Genomic DNA, 17,242 nt, shown 5'->3' with positions numbered 1-17,242 from the left:
TCATAAGAAACACTTCATTCAACAACTGTATATCTATCTGTGCAAATGAAAAACAAGTAAACAAACATATCTGACCAGTGAAAGAGTCTCATTCATACAGAACATTGCTCTCTTAAGGTCATTAAATCAGTAGCAATTAGTTGATCTGCACGTCAAAATAGCTTCTGATTCACTTTTTTTTGTCGTGGGACACACATCATGGATGCGTAATATGAACTGGATAGAGCTCCGCCCCCTCTGCCTTGAAGACAATTTTTACATGGTGGCCACTGTGGGTACTGCAACAGAAAACCCCATGGAGCCCAAAAGCAATTTTCCCATTGACCGCAATAGTAAAAGAGACGCCTGTAAAAGTGTCCACAGGACACCTCGAGACATGGACACAGGCTTTTATAGATCTTTATATGGTAGTGACACTACTGCGCATGCTCTATGGGCCCCATAACCCGGAAATAAACGTGGAAGTCAAAAACTTTTTGGGCATATGCGCTGGGTGAGCAGCTTCATAGGAATGAACGGAAGCGAAGGGGCGGAGCTCTATCCAGTTCATATAATACATCCATGACACACATGCATAAGAAACTCCGCCAGGAATTTCTTGTCGACATTCATCACCGTCCCATCGCTGCACGTCCTGTAACCGCCGACGTCTACCATCGTCTCTTACCCTCACAGATGTTCCTCTGCGGGTTGAGATGGTAGCCAGAGTGGCAGTGACAGGTGTGACCGTTGGGCGTGCTCTCACACTCTCCGTGGCCACAAATGTTCCTGCTTCCCTTACATTCATCCGGCACTGTATCAAGGGAGAACACAGATCATTCATATACCATCTATCTCGATAGATAGATAGATATATAAGATAGAAACAAAGCTGATAACAACCATGCATACCTAAGTGCTTCTATCTTAGACCATGTTCACCCGATTAACATTTTCAGATTACTTCTGACTTTATTAAATCAGAGGAAATGACGGTAATGCTTTCTTTTACAGTCCCCTAATTACCAGGTATTTACCTGGTAAATTCATGGTAACACAAACGGGTTACTAGGTAGTTACCAAGGGTAATAAGAAAGTAAATACAATGAAACTATGGCCAGCATACTGGACATTTACCTGGTAACTCAATCTTGATTTACCATACATATAACGGGGAAATAATTACCTGCTTATTACCAGTGGTAATTTTCCAATAACACAATTTAATTTACCAGGTAATTACCCTGTATTTTGGCCATGGTTTCATTTTTCTTACCTTCTTATTACAGGCTAATACCTAGTAAAACATTTTTGTTGCCATATATTTACTGGGTGAATAGCTAGTTATTAGGGGACTGTAGCTACCTGCTTATTACCAGCTTATAACCTAATAACACACTATAATTTACTATATAGTTACCAGGTAAATACCCAACATTTTGGCCATAGTTTAATTGTACTTTTCTCGTTATTACCCACAGTATTTACCCAATAACACACTATAATTTACTATATAGTTACCAGGTAAATGCCCAGTATGTTGGCCATAGTTTCATTGTATTTACTTTCTTATTACCATTGGTAATTACCGAGTAACACTTTTAGGTTACCATGAATTTACCAGGTAAATACCTGGTAATTAGGGGGCTGTAGAAGAAAGCGTTACCGAAATGACAGACAAAGAAAGAGAGGCTCTATTGGATGTCATTTATGTGAACTTTCCAATAAATAAACACACAAGACTGGTGTAACAGACCAGAGAAAGCCACAACAGTCGGAGAGCAAAATGCAGTGATGCTTTCCTTCATGACTGGTTTGTTATCCTGATTGTGGTTTATGGAATGAAGCAAGTATCACATAACCTGCCGATTAAAAATCTGTTAAAAAAAAAATGAGGTTATGGCAACACTTGCTTCTACAGAACGTAAAAGGGTGTGAACATTGTCTTTAGGTTGGTTCATCCTTCACGGTTGAATGCATGTGACATCCAAACTGTGTGGAAGCGGCACCATTGCAAAGCATGTAGCTGAGCGGTTTTCTATTACTGTGATGATGTCGAGGAACATGGATCATCTGTGTGTAAAATCACTTTTGAGTATGTCATTCTAAATGAATTCTGTTATTCTTAAATGTTATGTCATTTGTCAGGGATTGATCATCTCCTCCTATAGAGGAATGTGGAGAGCTTGGATTTCCATGAAGCATGAACCAGCTTTGACGGGAGTAACCCTATGCCAAAGGTAATACAGAATAAGTATGAGTCAATCTGAGGTTTGCAGGACACTCACGGAAGACTTTCGTCTGTGATTCGAAGGGGTCATTGCCTGGGGACAATCGGATGATTGTCGGAGGAGGGGGTTTAACAACTGTGGATCCAACAGAAGACACATGAAGAGGACAGACTTTAGGAAGATATATGACATGTCCTGATATTTATATCTTCACATTTCTCTACACTAGAATAAAGGTCGGCTTTGCAGCAAACAGTAAGAAGAAAATGTACACCCTCATTGTGACAGCTGACGTACAGTACTGCAAGTACCAAAGTGAATACTTGAGTGTTAAAGGAGCCATATGTAAGAATGTGGCCAAAAACAGTTACTACATTCAAATTCAAAATACAGAGGTCTTTTAGGTTTCGTTTTCTGACGTGACTGGCAACCCGTGGTTGCTCGGTAGCTGAGACTCTACTGACTGCAATGATTGGTAGACGGCTGTAGGTGGCGCCACATGCCAAAACATGATTTGCAGTCTGCAAAATATATTTTTTAATGCAAATATTATGGTTGTATTGTTGTTGTTGGTGAGTTCAGTTTGTTATATGAACATTATTCCTGAGTCTCTGTGACATATTAGGAGGATTTTATGGCCAGTTGCCTAAGATTTATTACATAATGCACCTTTAAAATGGTGTATCACTAATGTTAATATGTGATCAATTGTACTGGAGATGTGCTTACCAGGCACACGAGGAATGCTGGTGTTGGTAGATGTCTGCACAGGAGTCTCTGGGGGCCTCTCCTGATTGAAAGAGTTTAATTTAGCCCACAATACCTAAAAACAACCAAACTATTATCATTGTTTTAAAGATAGGAAAAATATCTTACTGGCCACTTTGGTTCTGGAGGGAAAGGAAGAGAGATAAAAGAATATTACAATTGTGTTATCACATGAACCGTACAAATGTTGATTCCCTTCAGAGGTTGACTGAGTTACTTACCCTCCTTATCGGGCTTGCGAGGGAAGATGAAGGGAGGGAGCTCCACAGTCTCTCTAATGTTCTGGAAAAAGTAGCCTTTCCCAGCTGGACAGATTTTACTGAAGGCCGCTGAGCACGGTACAGAGAAAAAAAGAGAGAGGGATTATGATTATTCCTTTTCACCTTGTTAAAACTGTAGTGCATAACTTTGCTGGTTCAGCCTGTCAATTCTACATGACCCTCACTGTGTCTCGCTCAATTGCAATAGCAAAGTGAGACAGCTGCAAACAGGCACAACACTGTTGCCTCTGTATACACAAAAATGCTCCCACAGTCAGGGCTGTTAGCATAGCTGGACAGAGCCTGTTTTAAATTGAAGTATGATACACCTCAGAAATCCCTGAATCGGATATAGGAAAGAGAAAAAAAAAAAACTAAATATAAAATAAATGTATCACTAAGCACAAGTGACATGGTAACAGAACATTAGTGGTTACAATTATGTTAAAGGGGACATATTATACCCTATTTCTCCAAGTTAACCTGTTCCCTGGTGTCCTTATGAACATGTCTGTGACATGCTTTGGTCAAAATACCATAAGGATGAAGCACCACAGCAGTTCAATCACCCTGCCAAAACAGCCCTGTTCAGAATGCTCGGTTTAGTAGTATCTCTTTAGGTCCACCTTAAAAACTTAAGGGACAGGAAATGACATCAGCCACAGAGGCTACTGGGAGCTAACAGCAGTTAGCATTTGGAAAAGTGATCATTTGCAGGCTCTAGCAGGCACATTGCCGTCATATATAACATGTATCCACTGGACAGATAAATCCTCTGAGGCTGGAAGTCTGTGTAGAACTCTGTGCTGCTCTGTGGAGCCAAGAATAGAACGTTTCTTCCAGTTTTCAGATACCGTTGCCCTCGTCAGCACTCTCACGTGTTTTACGGACAAAGCGGAGCTCTGCCAGACAACAATTCCAGGAATTTAGCGCATTGTGACGTCCTAGTGAGCGCGGAAGTCAACATTGCGTGTTTTATCTCCTGTACTTAGACTGAGGAGGACCACAAAAACATGAGTGAGTCATCTTTTGTCACACTTTGCCTACTCATAATTAATATAAGGATTTAAATGATTAAAAAGTTGATTTTGCATAATATGTCCCCTTAACACATTAGTAGCAGACCGATAGTAGAATCGGTATTAGTGTCGGACATACAAACAAAAAGTGGTACTGAGTCATAAATCTCATGTATTAAATAAGACGACACTTCCTCAGCCAGGAACTGCTCCTCTCAGTCTCTGTTCACTCACCTGTGCCCACCTCAGGACAGCTTTCACAGTTACGGCCCCAGGCTTTGCCCACCGTGCAGCAGCACACTCCCTGCGTGATGTGGGTCGACAGCGGGTGTTTACAGCCACTGGCCTTGGACACCATGAGGAAGCACTGGTCTGTGGGAGACTCTGACACACGAGACAAAGGGTACAATCTATTTCGGCTTGGCAGGCGAATAATCCCTTTTAGGAAATTCGAAATGTGGCAGAGGAACAACAAGAAGGACGCGTTAATCACTCACCGACACAGCGATGCCTGTCCAGCACCAAACCCGCTTTGCAGGAACATTTGAAGCTGCCCAGTGTGTTCAAGCAGTCTCCATTCTGACACACACCCTGCATGGAGCACTCGTTGATATCTTCAAGGTCAGGAGTTTGGGTGTAAAAATGACAATGTTAATCAATTATATAATACTGTTATGAGTATACCATTTTCATTCATCACATAATATATGTTGGTATATTAAAAGGACAATAGATAGAAACTCCACAACTGTGCAGTTGGCCCTGATTTGTCCTTGTTATGAGCTCTGAGCTGTTATGAGTCTGTGTTACCTTGACAATGAGTGCTGTTGAATCTTTTATAGCCTTGTGGACAGGTAGACCCATAGTCTTCCACAATGGTCTGTTTGACAGATGCATCTGAGAGGGGAGAAGACATGGGAAACACAAGACTGTTTATGGGAAGCAATGCAGTAAAAACCTGGTCCAATCAACCAATGTGAGTTCAAACAGTCGTTTCCCAGCAGCAGCTGCTTCAACTGCAAAAAATCAGGAAAACTTCATTTAAAGTTATTATCTCAAAACACAAAAGATTTGTTTTCCTGAATCCACAAATTAGTCGAATCAGTCATAAGTGTATCCCTATCTGACACCACAAATGTTTCAGGTGAACATTAGAAGCATTTACCAAAGTCAGTGGAAATGTCGCCAGCAGCTTTTTATACCTGTCTTTGAGTGTTTCAGGCTTGTTAAGTGACATTCACTTCACCACTTAACCTAAAATTCTACATCTGATTAAATGTTCGATATCTTGAGAATGATGTTTTAACTGAACATAAGCTTTTTGTAAACCCTTTGCTCTTCTGCACCAAAGTCCAGAGAGAAAATCCACACTTTTAGCTTTCAGGGACAGAGGAGCAAATGATCTACTGCTGCCAAGTTTGGTAAGTTTTTGACTAAAAAGAGATTAATTCAAACAAATCATTTCAAATGAATCCTAACAAAATAACACATTTGAACTCGCAAATAGAGGCAGCAGAGGATCAGCAACTCCTATGTGCCATGATATATCGATATGGCAAACAGGTTTTTTGGGATATCATGGACCTTTAAGGTACGCTTGAAGAAAAAAGCAAAGGAAAAATGATTTCTTTAAATAATTTTTAAATGTACTTATGATAACAATAACGACAATCAATATATATTTTTTTTTTTTATTAGACCCTACAGTATATCAGATACAGGCCTCTACCAAACGGTTGAGACGTCTGCTCATAATAAACCTTGTTTGCATAATTCATAAAGTACAACATTCAGAACAAGTGACATTAATTTAGTGTTTGTGAGTTCAGCTTGATGCATTTTTCAATGAGATATAGTGACTTAAAGTGTGGTACTTAATGAGGCCAAGAGTGTAGTTTGTGCCAGAACAGAGAGGAAAAAAAGTGTTTGCTGAGGTTTGAGCTCATAACAACACATCACTCTTCCACTACGGGAACCTAAACCTCAAACACTGTGAAGAAGATCCATTTCATAAGGGGGTAAAACTTGTAATGCAGTTTTATTAGAGAGTTACACTCACAAACATGTTTGAGTGGGCGATGAAAAAAAGGGGCTAAACCACAGCTTACTTGTGTCACTTAGATGAATGGATATGACTATACTTACATACACAGGCAGCACTCTGGGCATGAAGCCAGTTATCTAAAGACTAACCAGACACACCAGTATCAAGTTTTTTATTTTTGTCAAAGGACGCATTGTCTGAGTCAGTACCGAGAGGCAGAATAATAGAGTGGAAAAAGACATAGTAGCCAACATTTTCTTGAAATTCAATCTTCAGCAATGCGATGACAGTCCTGCACTGGGCAGGCCCATAGGAACATGCTTAAGTAGGGGGTTATTTTCCACATTCTCTTTTTGTGTCTGTGTAATTCTCATAATTTCTTCCGTTTTTTTTTTTTTTCCCCACCCAACATTTGATACACTCCCTTATCCAGCTAACCACTAGCTTTCATGTACACATTCAAAAACATTTTTATAGAGGTATGAAATCTCGGGCCATAATTTCACAAGGTGGAAAGTATGAATTGCCAGGAATGCTTCGCAGTTTTCTGCTCAACAAACAATAATTTGTTCCTAACGACACACACGAGATGTAGTTGAATTAAAGCAAATGTACGTATATCCGGTGTAAACACTGGATACAAGTGAACAACCAGTGCAGAACTTCTATAAAGCAGGAATAATGAATAGTGGTCATTGAAGTACACACTAATACCCCATTCCCACTGGTCAAAAAACCCATTTAATCCCAGCTTTGTTTACCAGTGGGAGTGCGTTTTATCAGCATTCCCTGCCAGCTCAGATGACTCTCTAATGCGTGCAGGTGTTTATCGGCTTTGGCGCCAATTGGCATCAGTGGGAACGCAAGACTGGAAAAAATGAACTAGTTTCTTCTTCCTCTGCTTCGTTTTTTTGCAGTGATCCAAATTCAGGCATCATTTTACAACTTGGGACATCAAGTTTTATTATGCTTTTTTTGTGCTTTATTTCATTCTACGAAATCAAATGATGTAGTTCTCTTATTCATCCGAATTCACAATACACACATGGGTGATGTAGGGATGAAAAACAACCACTGGTGATTGTTTACACCTGTTCACATTAGCATAAAAGAAACTCGACTCACTTGGTAGTTTGGGGCACTGGTAACACTTGTTTTGTCCCCATGAATTCCCCACACTGCCACAGCAATCTTCCTGGTTAGTCAGAACAGGAAGTGGCGTGCTGTTGCACTAAAGAAAGATAAGACAGAGACATTTTAACAATATATATATAAAACAATAGAGAATAATAAATGAAGTGTCAGGTTTGATGTACAGTACTTCACTGAGGCATGACGCTGAACTCACGGCTTGTTTGGGCGTCGTCTCCTGGAAGCAGCGCCCTTTTGGTTTGTGCCTCGAAGGGATCAGACGTGGCCCTGTCTTGTGAGGAGGCTTGACCTCTGATGGGTCATGAGGTTGAATGACGACAGATGTGTCCGACGTGTGGTGGAAGCGCACATTAATCTGCACTGAATGCACGGAACAGGTAGGAATCAGAGAAATGAAAGTAGCGTACTATTGTCACATCTTATACGACGTTGCTGAGGCAAACGTGTAGGTACCTTCAGATGAGTGATGCCCTGGTTGTGACAAAGGTAGGGTGAAAACTGAGTGTGTTTGCGTCAGCTGAGGACGCCCTATGCCTGATTGCTCCAGTAGTTTCTGGCCATCTGGCTTCAAAGATACAGGGTAGACGGGCTGTTTGTTGCCTCGCGCTGCCTGAGCTTGTTGCATGTGGTGGAGTGGAAATTGGCAGAGGCGACCGGTGAAGCCAGGCTGGCATAGGCAGTGCTTCCTCGAGCTGCATTCTCCCCCGTTCATACATGTCAGAGGACACACAACTATGAAGAGAGGGGGAGTGAGAGAGAGAGAGAGAGAGAGAGAGAGAGAGAGAGAGAGAGAGAGAGAGAGAGAGAGAGAGAGAGAGAGAGAGAGAGAGAGGTTGTCAAACTAAGATGGACAGAAACAGGAGGAGGGAAAACTTAGAAATATGAGTAAAACAAGCACAGAACAATTTATCTAAGACTGGTTAATAAGAGGTTAACAAGAACTGCACTCTTAGAAATTAAAGTGCTAAGTTGAACCATATAAGGTTCTTTGGCTTGTCCTCATAGGAGAACCCTTTTAAGGTTCCACCTGGAACCCTTTTGGAGGGTTCCACCAAGAACCCGTTTAAAACCCTTTATTCAGGAAAGGGTTTTTAAAGGGTTCTCTAGATCAAAATGGAACCATTACTGTTACCAAGAACCCTTGAAAAACCCTTTCTTCAGGAAAAGGTTCTTCAGAAGCAAATGGTTCCAGGTAGAACCTCAGCCCTTGTAGAAGGACCCTTTTGGAACCCTTATTTCTAAGAGTGTAGGGATGGCTCAGTTCCACTTTTTGTGTCAGATATGAAACCAATATCACAGCCTTGAATATCTACAGATACCACCAGTGGCGACATCTCTCTTTAAAGCCTGTGTTTAGTGAAACATTTATGCCATATTTAAGGTTTACATATTGAACGATTCTGCAGTATCAGACCAATACTGACACTGACATCGACTTATTCCTAATATGAACATGTGAGCAGCCTGAGGATTTTGTTCACTGACATAGGGTGAAAGGCGGGGTACACCCCGGTCAGGTCACCATTCCATCACAACCATTCACTCTCACACTCGGCCAATTTACAGTGTTCAATTTTGCCTCATCCCCAAAATCTGCATGTTTTTGGACTGTGGGAGAAAGTTTGTGGCATGTGGAATGGTAAATTCAATTTCTCTGACTCAGAGCTAGAATACCAGGTCCTTTGTGTATAGTGTATTGTATATTATGTATTGTGTCTGGCCTAAACTGACACCTTCCTACAACATCCGCAGGGAGTCGGCTCCCCAACAAAAAGGGGAGATGCTCAGGTATAAATGTGGAGGGCTCACTTTGCTCAGGGTCTTTCTCCAGCTAGGATATTACGGGTCCCTCCAGCCAGACGGCAGAATTGTGTGAGCAGAAAAGAAGGTGAAGTCACTGATCTCTTTGACAGCTTTAGTCCAACATATGGGAAAGATCTGGAGATCTATGGGAAAGCTGCTGGCTGGGGACACGGTCATAGCATATACAGTACTCACTGCAGTTTTATTAGGTCGCTCCATTGTGTTTATTTTAAGTCCAGTTCGTTTTTGAAATTCTCACAATAGAACAATCAAAGGAAAAAGGGAGCAATAGAGCCAGAGAGAGAGAGCAGGGCTGTGTGGAAAACTCAGAATCGAGAAAACTGAAACCTGAGAGTAGTACACGGGTGAAAATGTCATTTCGCCAGGAATATTCAGCTGGTATACTTTTTTCATCATCAGTGCCAAAAATGTGTTTTTCATAGCTTACTTTGCAAGCGTCTTCGAGAGTGTTGTTGTTTTTACAGAGAACTTATTTGACTTTAATTCATTCACTAAAACTACTTGGGAAATGAAACATAACACAATTAGTCGGAATAATTGTGATAACTAATTAGACTCATTAATCGGAGAGAGGTTGCCAGGCAACCATGGCCAATTAGCAGACATGAGGAGAGACAAACAATTGAACGTAATAGACTATATAATAGATAATAAAGACGCTAGTTACAGCCAGAGTAGTGTGTGGATGATTTTACTTCAACAGTCAAATACAGATACACACACACACACACACACACATATATATACATATATACAGTTATTCAGTGCACTGGAAAGTTCATCCTTCTCCATTGTGCCACAAATGGAACACACCTTCTCCATGTACCTTTTATGTTCATCATCTCTCCTACATTAACTCAAAATCCGAACTCCGAATCTCTTAAAATCCAGTTCTACAGTTTACACCAGAGAAACATCCACCATCCAAACAGAATCAATCAGAATTGTATTGTTCCGTATGTGTTGTTTTCTATGCTGTGGATATCAGTATCAACACATATCCAATACATAGTAGTCTCACTACTCAGAGAGGAGAGGAGGCCTCTTTCTTCTGCTGAGCCAAGTGAGCACACATGGAAGTAATTAGGTGTGGACTGCCAAGGAGTCTGGGCTGTGGCGTAATTAGGGGACTAGATCACTTTAAACACAGCAGGAACATCCCCATTTAGTGGAAATCGAGAAGAAAAAAACTTTAATTAAAAAGCACAATGTCACCAACATGCTACGTGTGCTATAGGTGCAGGCACATGTGCGCAGAGACAACATGGACAGTTTAGGAAAAAGACGAGTGGCACACTGAAGTTTCCTTCTTTGTCCGACATTTCAAGTTTCTCGTGTTTTTATCCCAACACTGAATTTAGAAAGAGAGGAAACTGGGAAAGATGTGGGGGTAGAAAATTGGAATTGCAGACGCAGAAAGGCAGGGGGGGGGGGAAAAAGCCTCTTTCCAAATGTGATTACACAATCTAAACCCACAGAGACTGGAGAGATGATGCAGGGAAAGTCTGGGCTGAGGACTCGTCTGGCTGGGAAGGCGGCTGAATGAGGCCGGGTGCACTGACGCATCACAGTCTGGGTCAATGCCACACTAATGAAACGCACAAACGCAAAGAAAGAGCGAGGGAATCATATTACACTTTTAGGGTAATATTTCTTGGACAGAGACAGAGGCGACAGGATCATGTGACGGAAACTTTTTTGATGTCAGAGTAAGCCCAGTGTGATGCCATTTAATGACGGGTGCCAAGTACAATACACAGCCCTGACACGGTTCGTCCTCTGTCCAAGAACTTCCATAAAGGTGGTTTGGCACAAGAGATGTCCAGGTGTTGTCTAGACCCAAATTATTTACATTGATTATTCAACGGCAGCCACAGAGGAGTGATTTCTGTTGAAACAATCAATGTGGTTAAGCTGTCACCACAAGGCTGGGGAAAGAAACACAACATGAGAGGATATGTTGCTTACTTTCCCCCAAGTTCATACTATATATCACATGGAGTGAGTTTCGTATTTAAGGTAACGTGAGGTCATAACTGTAATGTGGTCACTTTTATGATGACTTTAGAAAATGATGACTTAAACATACAAATCAGATTAATGTGTATTCTATAGGTTAGGGCAAGTAGATTAATATATTAAAGGTGCATTATGTAATAAATCTAAAGCAACTGGCCATAAAATCCTCCTAATATGTCACAGAGACTCAGGAATAATGTTCATATAACAAACTGAACTCACGAACAACAACAGTACAGACAAAATATTTGCATTAAAAAAAAATATTTTGCAGACTGCAAATCATGTTTATGTTTTGAAATCATGTTTTGGCATGTGGCGCCACCTACCGCCGTCTACCAATCATTGCAGTAAGTAGAGTCTCAGCTGCCGAGCAACCATGGGTTGCCAGTTACGTCAGAAAACGAAATCTAAAAGACCTCTGTATTTTGAATTTGAATGCAGTAAGCGTTTTTGGCCACATTCTTACATATGGCACCTTTAAGAGATAAAAAAGAAAGACTAAATATTGTTTTTCTGAAAATACACACTGGAGATATGATGTTGTGTTGTTGCTGGTATGTTGAACATGTCTGGCACTGACAGCACTTCTGTTGGGAAATCCACCACAGAACATCTGTTAGTTATACATGTATCAGCCTTGTGATTTATAATGCCTCTAATTATATGATAAATATGAAATCAAATCAGATTATCAAATGTCAAATGTTACACATGTAGCAGGCAAACCTCTAGTCCATCATCAACATATAATGATAGAGTTTGTTTTTATAGTTCATGCTGTCTTAATAGTTTTTTTTGTACCTTACACTTTACACACCAAGCGAAATAAAATAACCCAGATAACCAAAACCAGGTTAAAGGATACGTGCAGTACAGAGAATGGGAAAGTTCTTTGAAACTGCACTCAAGAGACTTGAGATCCATTGATCTTTTTCAAAGTAGAAAAACACACTTCCCCCCACGCCCCCAATTTAACATCCCCTTAAACAGATTAAGGGTGAAAAGCCTCGTTTTAACTGCAGCGGTGGTGAATCCAACCCGTAACACTGACTGAAGAAAGTTAAATTTAGCCTTTTACAGGGACATTTTCTGGGTGTGGATCCCACAGTATCTGCCTTAAAGGAATATTTCAGGTTTTTTTGAAAGGTGCTTCTGCAGTGATTATAGCCACTTAAGGCTTACCACATATATACTCATGTGATGTTCGTTGGAGATCCGTTATTATGCAAAATCCACTTTTTAATCATTTAAATCCTTATATTTGGGACTCTGGAGGAGGTCCTATCAGTCGGCATAGTGTGAAAAAAGATGACTCACTCATGTTTTCGTGATCCTCCTCAGTCTAAGTACAGAAAAAGAAACAGTCAATGTTTAGCGCATTGCGACGTCCCAATGAGTGCGGACGTCACAATGCGCTAAATTCCTGGAATTGTTGTGTCGTGGAGCACAGATGACGTTTTAGAGTGCTGGCGAGGGCAACAGTATCCGAAAACTGGAAGTCCATGAAAAGTTCTATTCTTGGCTCCACAGTGCAGCACAGAGTTCTACACAAACTTCCAGCCTCAGAGGATTTATCTGTCCAGTGGATACATGTTATATATGACAGTAATGTGCCTGCTAGAGCCTGCAAACGATCACTTTTCCAAATGCTAACTGCTGTTAGCTCCCAGTAGCCTCTGAGGCTGATGTCATTTCCTGTCCCTTAAGTTACATTTTAAAGGTGGACCTTTAAGGTGGACCTAAAGACATACTACTAAACTGAGCATTCTGAACAGGGCAGTTTATTTGTTTTGACCAAAGAATATCACAGACATGTTCATTAGGACACCAAGGAACTAGGTTAACTTGGAGGAATAGGGTATAATATGTCCACTTTAAGAATATCCGCTTATATCGTTCATACAGTGTGTAAGCCACTCATTCTTCTGCACCAAAGTCCATAGGAAAATAAGCTGCTGCCTTGTTTGGTAAGTTTGTGGCACCAAGGTAAACCCAAACTCAGGATTTCAAAGCTCAAAGACACAAAATAACACATTTGAAATTACTGATGCAGATTTTCTCTTAAGTCTTTGGAGGTTCAGAGAGTGACAAAAAGAAAGTTCCTACTCAAAAAGTGGCAGACGTAATTCTGAGATATTGTCGATTTAGAGATTTTATTCGGCAAGTGACTAAAATCTGCTTTTCCATGTGTCCCTGCTGGCAGCCATGTTGTCAGTGAGAGGGAACGTTTGTGTCTCAGGCTGGTTCTTGGCGATGGCAGCACACTTGGCGGCATCAGTGTCAGCGCCTCATACAACCACACTTAGAGAAAACAAACACCCACTTTAAGCTCTAAATAACGGGTAAGATTACTGTACATCATGATTTGTTTAAATCAGTTCTCTCATTTCTGTCTCCAGAGTGTTATAATAAGACACGATGACTCCTCTGCTTCACATCTGCCATCGACATTAGAGCTCATGCCATATTACCGGCAATGCATAGGCTAATGTCTTCTGCAGATCCTGTACAGTACGTGACTTGGTGTCATCGTCTGTGTATGTGAGAGATATTAACGGAAGGGTGTAGTGCCTGCTGTGGTCGAGTGACTGCAACTTGTTATACTGAAAACAACAAGAGATTTAATTGCCAGTGGTCTTTCCCTTTAAATTCAGACTTCATGAGAAGAATTGACGCTCTAAAATCAGACTCTCGTCATGCTGCAGCGTCTCACAGGCAGCCAGGCTTCTGTTGTGTGAGCACACATTCCAGAGAGTCGAGGTGGCATGTTATTAAAAATCAAACGCTGAGACCTCAGTTACTCATAGACTGTGAGGCATGAACATGAATGGACGGACTGGTTGAAAGATAGGAGGTGTGACTGTGTGGATGTGAGGCGGTAATCACACCACGAGCCTCACGTTGTCAAATAAAACAGATGAGGGATGAACAGAAACTATTTAAAGCGTCACAAAACGGACTTAATGCACTGCCAGTTTCACTGTAACAACTTTGAAGATGTCAAACTGTTTTTGCAGCTGATTTTTTTTTCGTCTTTGAGAGCTAATTTAATATTGAAGTTGCTTTCAGCGTCCAGGCCTGCTCCAAGACAATCAGGAAGCATATAATTTTCCCATGCAGTGCTCACTCCAAGTAGAGGAGCAAATTGAACTGAATGAAAAGACAGAAAGAAGAAAAATGAGGGGAAGAAAGGCTTTGTCTTCAAGCTCGTTGTGTGACGTGAGCGAGAGCTTCCACTATCATTTCACGACTCACACCAAGAGGAAAATGCCAGACAAAAAGGTATTTTATATCTGGGAAATGGAGGGAATAGGAATGACGATGTAGAGGAATTATTGTGATTCCCAGACTTTTTTTTTTTCCTTTTAGGAAAAACATACTACACATTCCCCAACTGCTAAATAAGCATGCCTTACACGATATAAGCAAAAGAAAGAAAGAAAGAAAGAAAGTTGCCCTCTGAGTGCCCTGTTTCTGTTTCCACCCACCCACTCACTCCTGTCTGTCTGGAGATGACGCATCATCAGCCCCTCCCTCCACCGCGTCCGTCCAGCCGCTGCTGCTGCTGCTGCTGCTGCTGCTGCTGCTGCTGCTGCTGCTGCTGCTGCTGCTGCTGCTGCTGCTGCTGCTGCTGCTGCTGCTGCTGCTGCACCCTCCCTTGCGCAAAAACAACAAATTATAGTGCTACAAAACCGCAGTTGAAACGCTCCACGTCTCACTGAACTACCATCTACCATCATACAGATGATACAATAGACTGTTCTGTCCCTTTCTTTACGCACACACACTCATTTTCAGACAGTACTACAAATAGAAACTTTCAGACTCCTGAATCAGTGCTCTTTGAGTCACTTTCACTATGATTCAGTGCTGGTCTAAAACAGCCCACCCAGACACATAAAACGTCATGCCCCAACACTTTTTTGGTCAATATGCTATAATTTCCACGGTCTTGTCGATAAAGACACCCCGGAAAAAGCAGGTGATACATGGTTCAGATTCAGACTGGTAACACAGAGATCAATTATCCAATCAATCGCTCTTCTAACCCGTATAAGAGAACATAATCTTTATCGTGTTAAACAAAATAGTTGAATGAGTCACATATGGTTACTGCCTGGGGAAATCAAAACAATAAGCTGTAATGCTATGAATGACTTTTCACATCACACACTGATTTGATTATAAAGAGAGAGTTGAGTACCTAACTGGGTATGATTAACCTGGATATTATCCAGGTAAGGAACCAATTGGCGTTATGTGCAATATTCCGGTACTTGAAGGCGCATGTGAAGAGAGAATAACAACTGTGAGCTTTGAGTGCAACTCACGTTCAAGAGAGAACAAACCTGACCCAACCCGAACCACAGGCTCTCTGCTTTTTGTATCTGAAGACACTATAACTGAACGGTTTGTACCTTACTGGAATAAGTGTTAGACAATGGTATCTGGTCTAATTTATCTATACGCATGAAGTTGCTGATTGGTGATCTGGTGTCAAAGCCGCTACCTTTTATTTAGTTAAGCGTACAGTCTTAGAAATAGGGTTCCAAAAGGGTTCTTCTACAAGGGCTGAGGTTCTACCGGGAACCATTTGCTTCTGAAAAACACTTTCCCGAAGAAAGTTTTTTTTCAAAGGTTCTTGGTCTTTTGATCCAGAGAACCCTTTAAAACCCCTTTCCTGAATAAAGGGTTTTAAAAGGTTCTACCTGGAGCCGAAAAGGGTTCTCCTATGAGGACAAGCTGAAGGTGGTTCTACTTAGCACTTTTATTTCTAAGCGTGGAGGACAGAACAACACTGGATCCAATAAACAATAATAAACATACGCCACTACAAACCCACTCTTTCTTGAGAGAATGGTGGAATGGCTATCATGGTATGACGTGCTTACTTTTACCATCAGGTCCAAAGCAGGAAACCACATGCCCAAATACGCCTACCATCAACTGGCACTGTGAAACCACATACCACACCAAGTGAGAAAGAGCTACGTATGAAGTGGCTCAGACTCCTGCAGCTGAGCCAGACACTGGGAGTAAATGACATAATCACTGTCTTTTGAAAAGGCGAACCTGTGTGCACGCATTCCTCCTCCTCCTCCCCCCTGTAGATCCCTCTGTGCTCTGTCAACCCCCTGACACTGAGCAGCCTTGGCTATCCAAACAATAGTGCGGCCCTTTTCCAGAGTCCACCACTGTCACTACAGGCGTTCATTACCGCTCACTGTCAGCCTAAAACAACAGTTTGTTGACCGTACAGACGATGGACGCTGACGACGGGTAGACTCCTCCTGACAAAGTGCAGGAGCCAACATCAGAAAGATCGGGATGGATCTTAACAGGGAGGTTTGCAATTATCCAAATCTAAATCAAACTCTGCCTTGCACAATGTTTTTACATCTCATGGAAATATGCAGAGCACTTTGAAAAGTACTTGGGTGGGCATGGATCCAGTATTACCCTGTCACTCCCCTCTGGCAGAGATGTTTATGGAAAGAGAGCCAGAGAGAGTCAGACAGGATCTTGGCATAAATATGGATGATGTCATATAATGACTGTCTAAAAGCCTCAGCTATAGGAACTGAAGGGTAGGCACGTAGAAGAGTGCTGACAGTGCTCTGCTGAGATTATGTCAGGTACCTGCCTTGCTGTATACTCAGCACAGGAGAGTGGAGCAGGTAAGGACTGTAGGTTGCATATTCTCAGGCCACAGCAGCAGGCCGTGCTGGCAGAGGTTGTGTTATTCTGTTTACCCTGGTTAATCACTACAGCTACAGGGTCCTGCGTGGTGCGGGTGCAGTCCCCTGTGCTCACATTCCTCCGAGCAGCTTTAAATAACTGCTGTTTCTCCCCCTCGCTAAGCAAATGGGAGGAGAGTGTTAAAGATGGCAAAGAAGGCTGTTTGTTTGAGCTGAACTCAGCAATCTGCTCTGGAAGCACCAA

The 17,242-nt window shown here is 41.7% G+C and overlaps 1 protein-coding gene across 4 annotated transcripts in view; it reads right to left on the bottom strand.

Moving 5' to 3' along the window:
• ltbp3 (latent transforming growth factor beta binding protein 3) overlaps positions 1 to 17,242 on the bottom strand; it is a 38,827-nt gene that overhangs the window by 11,865 nt on the left and 9,720 nt on the right. For 3 of the 4 annotated variants that reach the window (XM_083890436.1, XM_083890439.1, XM_083890437.1), the window contains exons 2-12: positions 7,907 to 8,185; positions 7,623 to 7,813; positions 7,427 to 7,532; positions 5,068 to 5,154; positions 4,755 to 4,871; positions 4,492 to 4,641; positions 3,200 to 3,307; positions 3,087 to 3,100; positions 2,940 to 3,000; positions 2,268 to 2,345; positions 668 to 793 (exon numbers count right to left, since the gene is read on the bottom strand). In XM_083890436.1, the coding sequence (XP_083746562.1) occupies positions 668 to 793; positions 2,268 to 2,345; positions 2,940 to 3,000; positions 3,087 to 3,100; positions 3,200 to 3,307; positions 4,492 to 4,641; positions 4,755 to 4,871; positions 5,068 to 5,154; positions 7,427 to 7,532; positions 7,623 to 7,813; positions 7,907 to 8,185 (1,317 nt within the window). The remainder of the gene's footprint in view (positions 1 to 667; positions 794 to 2,267; positions 2,346 to 2,939; positions 3,001 to 3,086; positions 3,101 to 3,199; positions 3,308 to 4,491; positions 4,642 to 4,754; positions 4,872 to 5,067; positions 5,155 to 7,426; positions 7,533 to 7,622; positions 7,814 to 7,906; positions 8,186 to 17,242) is intronic. The other variant, XM_083890438.1, reaches the window with a different exon arrangement.

Source organism: Microchirus variegatus (assembly GCF_963457635.1).
Source record: "Microchirus variegatus genome assembly, chromosome: 5".
NCBI lineage: Eukaryota > Metazoa > Chordata > Actinopteri > Pleuronectiformes > Soleidae > Microchirus > Microchirus variegatus.
The sequence above is the reverse complement of the archived record's forward strand: the minus strand, read 5'-3'. Positions and strand labels throughout refer to the sequence as shown.